Source organism: Chenopodium quinoa, unplaced genomic scaffold (genome assembly GCF_001683475.1).
Source record: "Chenopodium quinoa cultivar QQ74 unplaced genomic scaffold, ASM168347v1, whole genome shotgun sequence".
Taxonomy (NCBI): Eukaryota; Viridiplantae; Streptophyta; class Magnoliopsida; order Caryophyllales; family Amaranthaceae; genus Chenopodium; species Chenopodium quinoa.
In genome coordinates this window covers 3,272,641-3,290,059 of record NW_018745650.1, presented here as the reverse complement: position 1 = coordinate 3,290,059, position 17,419 = coordinate 3,272,641, and the positions used below count along the sequence as shown (strand labels likewise).

General features: G+C 42.3%; 1 protein-coding gene across 1 annotated transcript; it reads left to right on the top strand.

Annotated features, from left to right (window-relative positions):
- Positions 1-1,676: 1,676 nt before the first annotated feature.
- Positions 1,677-2,066, top strand: LOC110717001. The gene has a single exon (XM_021895646.1). The coding sequence runs from the start codon at positions 1,677-1,679 to the stop codon at positions 2,064-2,066; it is 390 nt and encodes a 129-aa protein (XP_021751338.1).
- The last annotated feature ends 15,353 nt before the right edge of the window (positions 2,067-17,419 follow it).

Genomic DNA, 17,419 nt, shown 5'->3' with positions numbered 1-17,419 from the left:
GAAAAATGCCATTTTATGGTCGAGGAAGGTATTGTCCTAGGCTATAAAGTATCAAAAAGGGCATTGAAGTAGACTCGGCTAAGGTTTCGGTGATTGCTAAGTTGCCCCCTCCTACCTCCGTCACGGGAGTGAGAGCTTTTCTTGGGCATGCCGGTTTTTACCGGAGGTTTATCAAAAAACTTTCATCTATCGCCAAACCCTTAACCGAGTTACTCAAAAAGGATGTTGTGTTCAATTTTGATGAGGGTTTCCTTGAGGCATTTCAAAAGCTCAAGGAAGCCCTCATCTCTTCTCCTGTGGTGCAAGCTTCGGATTGGAGCTTGCCCTTTGAGCTAATGTGCGATGCTAGTGATTTTGCTGTAGGTGTCGTGCTTGGGCAAAAGAAAGAAGGAAGATCTTGTGTCATCTACTACGCAATTAGAACCCTCGACGAAGCTCAAAAGAATTATACCACAACGGAGAAGGAAATGCTAGCGGTTGTCTTTGCCATGGATAAGTTCCGGTCTTACCTCATATGCTCAAAGGTGATAGTCTACACGGATCACATCGCGGTCCTCTACCTTATGACCAAAAAGGAAGCAAAACCGCGTCTCATTCGTTGGGTTCTTTCTCTCCAAGACTTTGACATGGAGATGGGGGACAAAAAGGGGGCAGAAAATTATGTAGCGGACCATCTATCGAGACTTCCTTTTGAGACTAAAGAAGACGTGCCTATCAATGAAGAATTGGGTTTTGAGGCTCTTATGGCCATTGCATCAACACCAAGCCCTTGGTATGCGGACATTGCCAATTACTTAGCATGTGGTGTCGTTCCCCCGGAGTTCTCCTCTCAACAAAAGAAAAGGTTTTTCAAAGAAGTGAAGAGGTATTTTTGGAACGATCCTTATCTATTCAAGCAATTTGGAGATGGGCTTTTTAGAAAATGTGTTCCGGATCATGAGATCGAAGGGGTGCTTGAGGATTGTCATTCATTGCCATGTGGTGGGCATGGAGGAGTAGAAAAGACCGTGGCTAAAATTTCTCAATCTCTTCTTTGGTGGCCAACAATGCACAAGGATGCCCACAAATTCATATCTAGATGTGATAAGTGCCAAAGAAGTGGGGGCATAACCAAGCGTGATGAAATGCCTCAACAAAATATTTTGGAGGTTGAACCCTTTGATGTATGGGGGGTCGACTTTATGGGGCCTTTCGTTTCTTCTTGTGGCAATCTCTATATATTGGTGGCGGTGGACTACGTGACCAAGTGGATCGAAGCTATACCCTCGCCCACCAATGACCACAAGGTTGTGCTCAAGCTTCTAAAAAAGATCATCTTCCCAAGATTCGGGGTCCCAAGAGTTCTTATTAGCGATGGTGGTTCTCACTTCGCCAAGAAACAACTTGAATCTCTCCTCAAACGCTATGGGGTTCATCATAAAATCGGCCTACCATACCACCCCCAAACTCAAGGACAAGTGGAAGTATCAAATAGGGAGATCAAGAACCTTCTTGAGAGGATGGTGAACAAGTCTAGAAAATATTAGTCTCTCAAACTTGATGATACGCTTTGGGCTCTAAGGACGGCTTACAAGACCCCGATTGGTACTACTCCTTACCGATTGGTCTATGGAAAGGCTTGTCATTTGCCGGTCGAGTTAGAGTACAAAGCTTGGTGGCCGATCAAAGGGCTCAATATGGATATGACCTTGGCGGGCGAAAAGAGGCTACTTAAGCTCAATGAACTTGAGGAGCTCCGCTATGATGCCTATGAGAACTCGAAACTCTACAAGGAGAGAACCAAAAGGTGGCACGACCAACATATAAGGAACAAGAGCTTTAAGGTTGGGGACAAGGTTTTGTTATTCAATTCTAGGCTCCGTTTGTTCCCCGGAAAACTTAAGTCTAAATGGTCGGGGCCTTTCACAATTTCAAAAACAACTCCTTATGGGTCCTTTGAGTTAGAAGCGAATGGGAACAAGTTCATGGTCAACGGCCACCGTTTGAAGCTCTACCATTGCAATGATCAAATTGGCATGATTGAGTGCATGAGGCTCGATCCGCCGGATCCTAAGTCACTTTCTTGAGGATAATGTGAAATGGTCAAGCTAATGACCTCATAAAGAAGCGCTTTTCGGGAGGCAACCCGAATTCTCAACCCTTTTTGATTTTGTGTTTTTTTTGTCTTTGACTATATTTGGATGATTTTTCCTTTAATCTCTTATTGAATGCGTTGTTCATTCTTTAGGTACCTTGATCTTTGGTGCATGATCTATTAAGTTGGGTTTGGAGAAAGAGGAAGTGGAGATGCCCAGAGAGGACCCTGGAGAGGGCGCGCACAGGCCACCCGCGGGCGCGGCAGGGGTTTTCAATTTTTTCCGCATAAAATGGAGATGGCTCAGGGATACAGAGAGCGGGCGCGGGCAGAGTTAGCCGCGGGCGCGGCGTGCTCCCCCGCGGGCGCGGACAGGCACCGCTGCGGGCGCGGCCCATAGGCCCGCGGGCGCGGCATCCTGCAGTCCAGAAAAACAGAAACCTGAAACCCTGAAGCCGCTGGCGCGGCATACAATCCCGCGGGCGCGGTCAGAGCATGCCGCGGGCGCGGCCCTTCAGGTCTGCGACTTCTCCTTTTATTTTCAGCCACATGCCCGAAAACATAATCAGATTTTTTCCCCTTTTCCCTCTCTACTCCTTACTCCATTTCAAACCCTAACCCATTCCTCTTAAATTTCTCTTCCTAATTCATTAAATTCCATCAAATTTCAACAATTCCCTCACTCTTCTACAATTTTTCTCACCAAAAACCTGAAATTTCATCCTTTAAAACCCCCAATTTCGGTATTCCTCTTTGTGTGGCAATCTCTTTCACCATTGGTGGGTTCTTGGAGGAAGTCTTGATTTCTTCTTCAAGGGGATAGTAGGAGAAATTATTGGTATCCATTTTGGTATACATTTCTTCCTTACTCTCATTTACCTTTGAATTTGAAACATGCTTTTGGTTGAGAAATTGTATGTTTATGAATTTTCATGTTGAAATTTTTGATTGGTGCATGCCTATATTGTATCCATTCATCATCTTAAGCATTATTAATTGTTGAGTTGTTGTTTGTGTTAGTTTGTTCCTTGTCATAGATTGCTTGCTTGTGGTTTGAACTTGGTGATTCTTGGTTTTGGAGATTGTTGTAGTGTGACTATTGTGAGTGATTGTTTTGGAATTGGACTGCAATTTGATATTGGTGACAATGGTTTTTGGTTCTAAGAAGAGAAAAAGTGGGAAGGAACTCCAAGGTTCATCCTCTTCCAACCCCCAACAAAATGAACCTACACCCCAAACCGCTCCACCACCTCTACCACCCCTCAAATTCCACAACAAAAACCACAAACCCATCTATGACAACCTCCTAAACAGAAAATTGAGACCAACCAAGCATTACCATCACTCCACCACAACCAAGCTTGGTATTGATGAGGATTGTTGGTTCTTGTTCAACAACCTCGGACTCGGTTCCTTTGTGTCAAGTGCCTATCGAACCTACAAAGAGCCTACCCTAGAGTTTCTTGCTTCCTTCGAAACTCATGCCGCAGGAGATAATGATCTCTCCATCTCCTTCCAACTCTTTAACAAAAATGAAACCTTCACCCTCCGCCAGTTTAACCAACTGCTGGATTTCAACCCCGATGCGGGCTCCATGCTTATGAGCCCCTTCACTGGTGGAAGGTCATTTCGAGAATGAACGCCTTCAACTCCAAGTACTCTTTAGCCAGTCAGATCATGCACCCAGCCATCAGACTTCTGCATCGAATCCTTGGGTACACGGTCTTTAATAAACAGGACTTGGGGAAGATTACAGCCGAGGAAATCCGACTATTATGGCTAGCTACGCAGCCGGAAATTGGGCACAGAATGAACTTCGGGTATCTATTCACCAAATGCATTGAGAGTGTCCAGTCGGGTACAAGGAAAGGTGAAATTCATTTTGGAGGGATGGTAACTCGGATAGCCGAGAAGCTGGGGCATTTGGCTAAGCTCGAATCTTGCACCCCCGTAGGGAAGAGTGATGGGAGTGATATCTGGATCAACCTCGACCAACTAAAAACCATGAAATTCATCGCGGATACCGAGGATCGAGGAACGACTTGGAGCTTACTTGTCTCCCACGAGCACCACTGTTTCCTGCCCAAGCCGGAATTCACTTCTTTCACAAGGGAAGGAGTCAATTACCCATGGTGGGTAAAGAAGGACTCAGGCGTCCTTCCTAGCGCTAGGATGGTCACGGGGGAAGGGTCCGGCCAAAGAAATGAGGGCACAGAGGATGAGTTCCACCAACAACAACAACAATAAGGATCAAGGCAACAACAACAACATCACCAACCTGACTACCAACAACAAATGGAGGCAATGCGAGCCCAAATGGAGAGCATGCAACTCGGCATGCAAGGTATGTTTGCTTCCCACCAACACCTCTCTTACCAAACCAACGCCTTATATGATTTGAGTGTGCGTAGAGGGGATGTCACTCCCCCGGTCTACTACCCTTATGTGCCGGCCCAACAAGGGCCCGTGCCATCTTGGGGGGGTGACAACCTACCTACGTACCCATATTGGCAAGGGACCTCAGACCCTACTGTGCCTAGGCGTGATTTCCCTGATGAGTCCGGTCATTATGATTATCGGGTTTCGGGTGGGAGTGATTACAGGGGTGATCCTAACTACCCCTATGTCGACCCCTCTCACCCCGACCCCCTTGTCCAACCCGAGCCATATGACCAGTTATCCGCGTCCCAGCTTGACCTCTTCAAAGGTCATTATGGGTGGCCACCTGGCTACTCCGGAGGTTGGGACCCCTATGGCCCCCCATCGGGTTTCTCCTACGACGATGGGAGCGCGGATAACGACGGTGCCGGCTCTAGTAGCCATTAGTTTCCCCCTTGTTCTTTTTGTTCCCTCCCTTTGTCTTCCCCCCCTATTACTTGTCCTCACGCCGCATCGAGGACGACGCTCTACTCTAGTGTGGGGGGGTGTCTGAGTCAAAGGAGAGTGTTAGGGAATGCTTGAGGCGAGTGTGGGGGAAGGCACCTAGGACTTAAGGGACTATTTAGGGGTTTTGGGTGTAGGTGTCGTTGGTAGCGTTGTTGTTGTCTGGTGTCTATGATGTCCGTTTCTATGATGATGATGATACGATAACAATGTTTTGATGATAATGACTCTATAATGATGGGATGTTTGGGTAGTAGGTCATACCCAAAGAATTTAGTTCATGGATTTTTTTTTCTCTCTCTCTTGTACTAACGTTCTTTTCTTTTTAGTGCTTGCCTTGTTTTTCTTTGTTTTCCTCTCTTTTGTAGCTTGGAAGAAATTGAAAGCGACATGTGGAGGCACGGTAAATCGCTTGGTTGCTTTATTTTTTTTCTTCAAGAGACATTGGTGAGATCTTTCCTTTACTTTTCTTTTCTTTTCTCGTGTCGTGTTTAGTTTAGGCTTTAGCTTAGGAAAGAGTTGAATGGTTCGAGGATGTTTGCATGCGGTTCTAAGGAACCTGGGATCGTTGGTATTGAGACCGAACGATCACTTGTATGTCGATTGGGATTTATTTGAATCTTTAAGCCTCTCATATGAACCTTCTTGATTCTCTCTTTCCTTTGTTCTACTTCCTTTTGTGTGATAAGCATAATTATGGCATGATGATATGAATGTGTTTTGGAACTTGCTTGCTACATTTGGACTCTATCTCCGTGATGATGCATCCTTGAATGTTTGTCCTTTTTCTTAACAATGTGATGAGGTGCACATTTCGAGATTGTTGTTGATTGAATTAGACGAGCCTTAGTTAAGGTAGCAAGGGTAAGAACTTGTGAGGGCGTTTGAACCCCTAGTTCGCGGGATGTGGTAAGATGGAGTTGCTCCCTGTAGTGGATTTGAAGCCCTCTAGTTGGTATTTGATTACCTTTCTCATCCCTTGTGAGGTTCTCTTGTTCATGCCTTCATCAACTTGTTGAGCGGCGAATTAGGATCCTCGACTATGCATGTTTGAATCCTTGTGTTGACTATTAGCTCCCAAGATCACGACCTTGGACTTTTAAGAGAGGAAAAGGGCACCATTTCTCATTTTTGTTTATTTTCTCTTTTATTTAGTTACAAATTTGATTTTTCTCTTTGCATCATCCCTCTTGCCAACCAATTTGAGCCTAATGTTTTCCCATTCTTGTCTCAACCTCATTACAAGCCTAGCGACCTATGTTTACTAACCCCTATTAGTTAATGAAGCAATGGCTTTGCGAGGCGAGTGTGAAAGAGCGTCATGAATGTGAACGTGAATCATTTGTGGAATTGGTTTGTAATTCTAGAGTTGAATATGTAAAGAAGTTTGAAAAAAAAAAAAACCTTTATTTGATGAAATGAGAAATTTATTTATCTTGTATATATACTAGAATAAAGGGTGGTGGTGCGAATGAAATCAAAATGTTTGGATATTCGTTTGAGTTGTGGTTGTGTTTTGAGTTTTGACCTTGAGGATCCCCCTTTCTCTTGCTTCACTTAGGAATTACCGCCACTATTTTAAATTGAATATTCCGACCTCTACCTTAAGCCGTGTCAGTACAACCCTTGTGAAGCCCCTTTGACTTTAAGAGTGCATGGTCAACAACCGGTGGAGGGAGATGGTTCTCAACCCTATGGAAAGAACGTGCATAGTTGAGATGTCGGGATGATCTTTTACTTCCTCAAATTAAATCTTTTTCCGGTTCCTTCGTGGAATCATGAGGAGCCATCTAGGGGGACGATTTGAAGCTAGTGGGGAGAACGCGGACCGTTTTAGAGGGGATTAGGGCGAAAGATGACTCACTAGTTCTCTATGCTTAGTTGAGGCTCGACTCTTGCAATCTCTAACATCTTGAGGCGTGCATGCATCACGTAGTTGAGAATAGCTAATACTCTTTGACATTTTTGTCATGGTTGAGTCCAGATAAAGCAATTGTTCTTTGGATCTCTTATGCTGTTTTTCCCAAAACCATGCCATATTATGTTTGTCTTTGTGGTGTTTGATTTTTCTTTCTCTCTTTGTCTTGCTTGAGGACAAGCAAGAGGCAAGTGTGGGGGATTTTGATGTGTGGCATTTATGCCACCATTTTAACCCTTTTTACTACCGATTTCCCCCGGATTTGTCACTTGCTTATGCCTATTTTAACCCCTTTTATCTTGATTTTAGTCACTTTAGCCCCCTCTCGTATTTTTCCTCCCCTTTTTGTCTTTTCTTCTAGTTTTTACCTCCTTTTTATGTGTTTTGACAATTCCCAACGCTTATGTGCGATTCACGAATCAATAGCTCGAGTGGAGATGCCAAAGGAGCTTGGCAAAGGTGTGGAGATGCCGGGATGGAGAGGGCGCGCTGTTCTGATGGGCCGCGGGCGCGGGCTTGTAAGCCGCGGGCGCGGACAGGAAAAGTCTGAAGCCAGCAGAAGAAAGTGGAGATGGCAAGCCGCGGGCGCGGAGCATATGTGCCGTGGGCGCGGCATTGGCCCCGCGGGCGCGGCAGAGAAGCCCCGCGGGCGCGACACTTAGGCCCGCGGGCGCGGCTTTCTGGGTTTTACGAGGCTATTTACCCAGCTTGGAGAGGGCGCAGCTGCCTGTTCGGAGAGCCCTCTCCCTTGCCCTTTTTCTTCCTTTTGGTAGAAGACTATAAATAGTCCCTTGCTTGATTTTCTTAGGATCCACTATTTCATTGGCCCCAAAAAATCATTTGTAGAGAGAGAAGTTCATGGTTTCTAGAGAGAGAAAACACTAGTGTTCAAGATTTAATCTTTGTAATCAAATATTCAAGCTTTCTTCTAGATTGTTGCTACTACTTTGATGATTTGGTAATCTTTAATCTTTATAATATCAATCTTTACTTTTGTTTCTCTAGTTTTTGATTTTCTTTGTTTTATTGCTCTTACTTGAGTTTATTTCCATAAATATTTAAGCTTTATTAGTTTCTTTGATTTTCCTTTCAAGTTAGAATCATGTTAGGTTGTGTTGGTATTGAATACATGCTTATGTTAGTTGTTATGGCCATTCCCTTCCTTCTAGCTTAGGTTTTTAGGCTAGGGAAGGGGGTGAAAATCATGTGTATTTGAATATCTATTGATTATTGATTGGGACTTATTCTTGAGTTGATGATTTGAGCTATAATATGCTTGGAGTTAGTGTGTGCACCTCTAATCCCAAGAATCTAGCCCTTGATTGAATGCATGAGAATGATTTAATCTATGTGTGAATGATTTCGTCGACTTGCTTAAGTAGTTGCATGAGAATGAACTATTTTAGGTAGAGTTTATACTCCTAGAATCAGTTTCCTTTCGGTTTTCGCTAGTACTCTTTGTTCATGATTGAATCCCCCTTTCCCTAGTGCTTTTGTCATTGTTATCTCTATAATCTTGTCCATTTATTTGCTTTTAAAAGTGTTTAATCTATTTCCCTTATTTCTAGTTTATTCTAGGCTCAATAGTAGTTAGTTTGTCCATAGAATTCTTCAACACAAATTCAAATACCACCTTTTGTTATTAGCAACTTCTCCTCGATTTCGTATTAATTGTGTTAAACCCCCGTTTCCTTGGGAATCGACCCTACCTTACCGCTATCTAAAGCAAAATTTGATAGAGCTAGGATAGGAGTTATAAATTGTAATTTTGATCTAGGATAATAAACTAACGACCTATTGTCCACCGATCAGCGTGTGGTGCGAGGCCAATGCACGCTATGCTTGACTAGTGTGCATGGTGCGTAGCTGGTGCATGTGCGAGAGATGGGCGAGGTGTGTGCGTATGGTGCGAGACAAAGGGGGCCAGCATGCGTGGCTCGCTAGCAGCACGCATGCTGAATGTGCGAGGTGTGTGCGTATGTACGTGGGATGCTGGGGCCAGCGCCAGCACGCACCAGTGCCTAGCACTGGCACGCACCAGCGCCAAGCATCGCCCAGCACCAAGCAGCACTACCTGGCTGGGATGCGAAGGCTGCTCGGTGGGCTGGTGCTAGCTGGCTGGGCATGCTGGCAGTGCCAGCTGGCTGCCAGCCCAGCAGCATGCTTGAGGTGGTTTTGTGAGGAGAGTGGGGACCAAGGCTTAGAGCCATGCCTTGGGGAGCAAGGCAATGGTCCCCCCCCCCCAAGGTACATGGTCCTCACCTAACTCTCTCTCTCCCCTTGACACTTGTTGCATTGTGATTGGATTTATTTATTAATTTATTTTAGAAATAAATTAATTAGCAAAATTATTCATTCTCCCATATTGGTTGGGGAATGAAGTTCAAGGGTTCATTTCCCTATAAATACCAAGCTTGGGTATTGGGAAATGAACAACCTTGAGTGGAATTAAAAAGACAACTCTAAGTAAGATTAAACCTTTGATTCGTAAAACTCATAGTTATTTTTTCCGGGTCTTGACTAACCTTCAAGACTTAAGACGCTCGGGTCGGGTCGAGGGTACGATCTGTCGGAGATCTCGTGTTTTCGGGATTTTGAAGTAAGAGCTCTTTGGGAGCGTAGCACGCGTCAAAGGTATAATTCTTGTTCTTAATCTTGTTTGATTAAGTTTAATATGCTTGTTAATTGTTTTAATTAAGGGGCGGGTCTTGGTGGGTTTCCTTCCGTGTAGTGTCGGGTCACTACAAAACCCTACAGAAAGCTGATTGTTGTGCTCAATATTTGACTTCAATTTAAATTCCTAGATTTTCCTTGGAAGCATACCATAAACAAGTAGTAGAGTATATTGCTTTGAGAAGACAATTCAGCTTTAAAGCTTTAAGAGCTTAAAGTCCTCTATTTTATAATTTTTTGTTTTTACAATTATAATGTTGTCGTCCTTAAGTTATAATTCAACTAAAGAGAAGGAGAAACAAAGTGAGCAAAAAAGGGAGGAGGGGGGAGATTTGGACAAGCTTCTTTCAATAATCAATAAATGTTATTAATTAACTGACGTGATTTTGTGATAATAATGAGGAATTCAATTAATTAATATCACCATTAGAATAAAAAAATTCAACATTACCGTAGGATCTTGTTAGATTCATGAGCAAATCCTTTTTTATTATTATTTTTTTTATGTTTGTACAACCATAGTAATAGATATCTTATGTTTGTACAACCATAGTAATAGATATCTTAAGAGAATAAAGAATGGGGACTGTGGAAGGGAAGTAGGGGAGTGGGAGTAGGAAAGAAAAAGGGGAGAGGGAAGAGAGAGAGACAGGAAGATAGAGAATAAGAGGGAGATGGATAAAAAAGGGAGAAAGAAGGAGAAAGTTAAGAAAGAAAAAGAGGGGGATGGGAAAGAGAGCTTTGTTGAGAGAGAGAAAGAGGGAGTTAATCGAACAAGAGAAGGAAACTCGGGTCTGATGAGGTCAAGTCGGGTCGGATCAATTTTAAAATTTGAGTCATGTTAATTTATTGTGTCCCCGAGAGTCCAAATATGAATCGGATATTTTTCTAGTCGGTTTTTGATCGGGTCGGGTCAGGTGCGATTTTGACACCTCTACTCATAGCCATTCTTTTATTCCCCCCCTTCCATGGTTGTCTTTTTCTATGCTTTTCTTCTCTGCTCAAACTTAAGGTAATTAGGTAAACCCTTTTAATCTCCAATTCTCCATTTGATCACCTAATTTTCTCTCTATATTTATTCCCAATTCAACAAAAATTTTCATTTACAGGTTCGCTATGAAATTTTGTTGTTTCCTCAAGTACGAGTGAAGTAGGTTTGAGATGTGAGTTTTGGTTTTGAACTATTTTTTTTATCCTCTTATAAGATCTAAGATTTCCATTTAAGCATTGAGCTTTCTCTCCTTCCTTGAAGTATATTTATCAATCATTGAATTTCAGTTTCAATTTAGCAAATTAGGTGTTGCCAATCCTAAAATCGCCCTGATCATTGCAATCCTTCAATCACACAGATCGCAACACCCATTTTGCAATCCTTCAATCACACAGATCGCAACACCCAGGTTGCAATCATCCAATTGTCTTGATCGCAACACAATTTACCAATCCTCTAATTACCCCTCACACTAGTATAAATTTATGCTTTTCATTGATTTTAATTTATTATTTTGATACTTGGGTCTTATTTAATTTATTTATTATTTTAATTAATTATGATATTGGATTGTTTATTAAATGTTCGTTTATGCAGTTTCCTCAAGTGCGAGAGAAGTAGGTTTGAGAAGTGAGTTTTTGTTTTAAACGATTTTTCCCCTCTTCTTATAAGATCTGAGACTTCTATCAAAGAGAAATTTTTCCAACCACTTTCCCTCCTCCATTGAAGTATATTTTTCAATCATTGAATTCCAATTTCAATTTGGCAAATTGGGTATTGGGTTTTATTTTCAACTTTGGCGCTCGGTTAAGATTGGAACTTGGGAGTTTAAAACCAAAAGGAAACTTCTTTTGAAAGCGATTCCAACTAAATAACATGTTATTGGTATTATTGTGCTAAATTTTGAATGACCCTTTCTGTTATAATTTGTAATTCACATAAATAATTAATGCTTTGTGTTAAACTTTGTAATTTATTACTTAATTAAAGCAATTATCTTTGAGTGCAAATGTGCAATTTTTCATTTTTTTCCCTTCTATAATGTAATGGGGAATTTCTTAGCGCATTTACTAATTAACATTTTTTTTATAATTATTATTAATGTATATAAGTAATTCAGTATGCATAGACATATACTTCTAACTACATACCCTACAAGTTATTTCTAAAATTATGTAGCAACATGACAACTCTTTTATAAACACGTTTCCAAGAACTACGTTAAACTAATAATTTACCTACGACATTAATAATGGTTAGCTATCGCATACTATCCAATTTATGTAATTACAACGTAATAAATTTCAGCAAAGTGGGGGATCGCGTTAACCGAAAAATAAATAACTAATATTAAACATTAACAATAATACATGTAGACAAGAAGGATGGAATGGGGACAAGAAGGATTAGGAAATACTAAAAGAGAGTAAAGACAAAGTTTGGAACAATTAAGAAGGAATATGTTAGAGGGGAGTAAGTGCAACCTATAATTTTTAAAGTCATTAAATAAGAGGGGTTAGGAAAATAAGGCCACGGGGGAGATAAAATGAAAGAGATAAAGAGATGTTTTAAAGCAATAAAGGAAGGAAGAGGAGAAGAATTTCAAGAGATCATTTTTAGTATTTAATTGTGGTAGAGACTTTGAGGCCATGGAGGAGAGAAATGGAGAGAAATTAGGAATGTGAAATGAAGAAAGAAAGAAAAACGTGAGGGGATTTGAGGAAAGGAAAAGAGATGAAAAACTTTTCAGATGACAATCTTTAGTATATATGTAATCAAGAATAAGGTAAATATTACTTTTTGAAATTATTATATTTTTTTAAAACCATATAAGTTAAGTATTAAATTGTAAAGGAAGATGGAAAAGGGTGAGAGGGGGACTTAGAAGAAGGGGAGACAAGTAAAGATTAACTTTTTAATTTTGCTAAATAATTAAAAAAAGGAAGGAGGAGAGAGTGAAGGATGGAGAAAGATAGTGATTTGTTTCATGAAATGCTAAATTCTCAAACTAAGAATTCAAATATTTGTGAAATATGTAAATCGAGAAAGAATGAAAGTGAAGGGAAGAAAGGTATCAAGTTTTAAAAGTCTATTTGAAATTTGCAAAACTGTATGTAGAAGACGAATAAGTAGTTGTTGGAGAAAGAAAGTGCATGATCTTGCATTACATGTTTACATGTATGATGTATACATTAATACTCTTAGAAATACATATTTAATCAACCAACCAAATTAAAATCAATTAGGATACACCCTTTTAATATCAATATCACCTATTTCCTATATATCGACATTTGTTGCTAATCTACCTTAAACATTAACAATAATATACATACATATAATCATTTAATTAACGAAATAATAAGTCGAAATCAGCAAAATTGGGGGACCGCGCGCATAACTCACGGGCCCACAACTAGTAACATACAAATAAAATGTTTTCCATAAGCTCAAGCTCAAATTCTTCTGATTCTAATCCATATGCGGAATTTGATCACCTAGTTGACGAATTTGTCACAAACCACTTACCAAACATAATGCTTCCTCAGCCACCTTCACCACAAAACGAAAATTTAAATGAAGATGTGAAAGGAGTGGTGTTCTTCGAACAAGTGTATTTTATTTGATAGAGGGTTGAGAATCAATTACGGAGTTAATTATTTAGTGAAGTCAAGTGATCGGAAAGTCGGGCTAGAGGCCATATCAGATCAATGAGATTAATTATATTAATCTCACAACTTTACTTTGACTGAACCCAACGGGTCACACCCAAGCGTGCAACTAAACCAAGGCAACAAATTAAGCCGAAGGCCTTAATACGTCAAACAAGAGAATACGTACTTCGACGACGGATTCCGAGCTAAGAGCGTCGAAGCTGAACGTCGAACGTCGAGTTAAATTCTAGGAATTTACGAGACGTACAAATAAGTCAAACAAAAAATAATAAAGTTAAAGTGCATAGCCCTAGCCTCGTATCGGCCTAACTGTACGAGGGCTAGGCTAGCACATGATGCCGCAAGCACCAGCAGCACGCAAGGGCGTGCGCTCTTGCGAGGACAGCAGCAGCAAGCAACTAGCATGGCGCACCAAGCAGCCCGCATACCAGCAACTCGCAGCAGGCCTGCTAGCCTCGCGTGCCAGCAAGGCCGCAGAAAGCGCTAGCTTGCGAGGCTTGTTGGTAGGCCTAGCATGGCAGCCAAGCAACGCACAGCAGCCCAGTAAGTGCGGTGGGCTTGCGGTGCAGCTGGAAGGCCCAAGAGAAGCTCACAATGCCTTGACTGACTATTCCTTGGTGCCCAAGGATGTTGACCGGTCATAGCTTCTCGTGATTGGTGGGTTTGGTTGCTTGGAGAACAAGGAGGTCATGTGGCTCTCCCTTGTGCTCCTCACCTAACCCTCCCATGTTTGTGTCACTTCTTGTTTGATTATTTGTTATTAACATTTTAATTTATTTTAGAATTAAATTAAATGCATTTATTTCTCAACTTTTCAAAGTCCCACATTGATTGGAAATCAAGGGGATCGAGATGCTTCTCCTATAAATACCCAAGGCCTCCCTTGGGAATTGTTACAAGAGTTGAAATTTATACAAGGCATCTCCATTGAGAAAACCATATAAGGAGATCCTCTTGTTAGTAGTGTTAATATTACCTTAGCCAGTTATATTAGCCAAGTTTGGGCGCGTGGGTGGACTACGTTGGTGGGGTCGCGTTTGAGGCTCTTTCTCCGTTCGTGAGTTCATGCTCGTGCTAAGTAGAAAACACGCATCAAGAGTATGATCGTCTTTTCCTCTCTCTCTCTCTCTCTCTCTCTCTCTCTATTATTATGTGTTTATTGTTTAATTAATTGTATGCATGTTTAGTTGCTTTAATTTATGCACGGATCTTTGGGCGGGTTTTGTTTCCGCGCGATGTTGGACACCGCACAATCCAATAGCGGTATCACGAGCCGTGTGCATTTAATTATTGTGACCAATAATTAATTAAGGTGATTTAAATGGATTTAAAGTTCTGGTTTAGCAAACTAATTAGATTAGGACCTCATTTTTTATTAGATTAAAATTGTATTTTTGCTATTTTTGGCCTACGAACCTAGATTTCGACTCAAAAATAGTGAATTTTGGGTGGTCGATGTTCTAAATCATTCTTTATCCACATAGTATTTAAAAATGATCTTTCAGAAGCCAAAATCTACCCAGAAAGTGGTTTTTCGAGGGGTTTTTCGTTTGAAATGAAATTTTTTAAATCTTTAAACCTTGATTAATTATGGCATGCAATTGTTAGATTATGTGTTTGCTTATATCATTAATCTTCTGCAATTTTACTCCTTATTAAGCATGTTTATGATGTAAATTGGTTACTTATTTGGTTAGCTCTTAATTTCACATAAACTTGGAATTTCTTATTCTTGCAAATAAATTGTGTTTCGGGGTTTTCTGATGTCCTACGGGAGAGTTACAATTCCGAGACTGGTATCCTTGCGCCTGTACCTGCAAAACAACGGAGACTCCTTGTGGTGGGAGTTCCGCCTCCGACGATCAAGTTAGTAATTGTTTGAGGAGTAAATAATGCGGAAAAGTAAAGGTTGGAAGATCAGGTTCCCCTAGGTGAGGAGTGATCTAGGTGTTTAAGTTCTCTCGGTGAGTGTAATTAATTGCTTAACCCCTTTTGATGAGGATTAATGAGGGTATTTATATGCCTTGGGAAGCGTGCCAGTCCTAGGTTTAGGTCAACCTAGGGCTGATTGGGCTTCTTCCAAAGACTGGGCCTAGGTGGCCGTTTTTGCCCATTTGGCATAGGGGAGGCCACATGGCGTGACACAACTAGTCTAAGGTGGACTAATCATCGCTTGACACGTGGCAGGCTCCAACTGGTCCATGTGGCGGACACATGGCAGGACCTGAAGGGTCCACGTGTCAGATGATGATTGGTTGGGGAAAATCCCTTAATCATTTGCCCCTCACAGGTTGCACGTGACTGGTCACATGTCACCTGTGATAGGTGTCGGTCTATAACAGGCGACGGACTGCTACAGGTGGAGTCCTGCAATGGGTCGAACGCTTTTCCCGCTCATTATTTGAATTCAGAAGTGACCCTTCGCATTCTCATTTTACCCTATATAAGGGCATGTTGACCAAGTCTTTTGTTCACATTTGCGAACTTTTTCAAGAGAACTCTCGGACCCCTGAACTTGAGCTCTGATTTTCTGGACGACTGCTTTTACCAACCGCCTACTTTTATTGGACGCTTGTTCGATCAAGCTTTCTTTCAGAACTTAAGTTTCAGGTAACCGTCTGTTCCTTTATCCTTTTTCTGTTTTTCTTTTGCACTTTTTCTTTCTTTTTTTAAAATGAGGCCTCAAAAGCATCCGGCACGACCTAGGTTAGCAATCAACCGGTCACCGAGGACGGGTGAGTCTAGGACTAAGGGTGTCGACTGCCCTGCAGTACTTCAAACTTTGCGCAAGTCCGGGAATCCAACTGTCTTTGTATCTATGTAGGAAAGTATGGCAAGAACAAAAAGAACAAAGAGAATTGAAAGCTCTGATGGCTCCTCTTTCCGGGTTCAGATTAGTGAGCTGTCGGACCAGCCGCTTGATACCGCAGGGACCCAAGGTGGCCCTTCTGCCGAGAGCTCTTAGGAGGGAGCTAAGGTAGCCCCTTCCCACTTCACTATTGACTTGGCCAGTCAGCAGATGGCCCCTGAAGAAGAAGAGGGGTCGGCCCCCTCAGGGAGAGGGGAGGAGTCGAACTCTTCTGATAGTGAGTCTGACTCTAGCTCTTCAAGCCGCCTCTCTATTAACTCAGAGGAAAAGCATTCTCGTTTGCATGAGGCAAGACTTTCTCATGCAGCTGATAAGGGGGATGACTAGGAAGAACCATCCGCCTCCCAGAGGGAGCTAAATACCCCTTACTACTGTCACGTTCCAAAGGGCCGAATCAAGGCCATGAAGGAACGAATAGACTCTTTTCTATCCGACCATGTGATGGGTCCTGATTTTCAATTATTTGTGCCAGATGCTGAGGATACAATCGTCTGGCCCGCGGGAACTAGCTACAAGGGCGCCTGCTTTGGCTGCTACGAGGCGGCCATTAAGGCTGGTCTGCGATTTCCCTTGCATCCGGCTGTTCAACAAATCCTCGATGGATTTGAGGTGGGGCTATGGCAGTTAGCCCCGAATTCCTGGTTCAACATCCTTGGCTATGTAGCCGGATGTGAAATGCATGGGGTGGAGCCGAATTTTGAGGCGTTCACCCATATGAACTATCTTAGCCGGACCCCCAAAGCAAGCGGTACCGGCTGGTACCAAATAACGAGCCACAAGGGCTATTTGACGACAAGGGGGAAGGAACATAAATGGAAGGACTGGAGAAACACCTTCCTCATTATTGCCAGTCCGGACAAGCTGCTGAACAAGCGCTATAACAAGTGGAACAAGGATCCGCCTTTTCTAGCATCCGGTCGCAGCATGCCGCTTGTCCCCCGCAAGGCTAGGGAAGAGATCCTTGACCGAGGACTCTTCAAAGTAGAGATTATGGCAAACTCTACTACTGGGGTACGAGAGAAAGTGCCCCTAAACTGCGTCCCCAAGTTTCAATGGCTCTATGACGAGTATTTTCTGGCCGCCTGCGGCCTTAGCAGTCGGTCCTCCAGAGGTAGCCGGCCTCTTGAGCATATGTACGCATCTTTTGCTTTATTTTCGAATTTTTTCTAACTCTTTGCGGTTCTTATTTTCAGCTGAAGCTATGGACCACATCTCTGCGTCAAAGAAGGCGGCCCCCTTGCTGCGGACCTCCATCATGCATTAGAAGCGAACCTCTTCTAATTCTCCTGCCAAGGAGACGCCCATAGTGAGTTCCGAGCCTTCGAACTTGTCTTGA

Coding starts and splice junctions, on each gene's coding strand:
- LOC110717001 (XM_021895646.1), top strand. CDS start 1,677: ATGGATATGACCTTGGCGGGCGAAAAGAGGCTACTTAAGCTCAATGAA.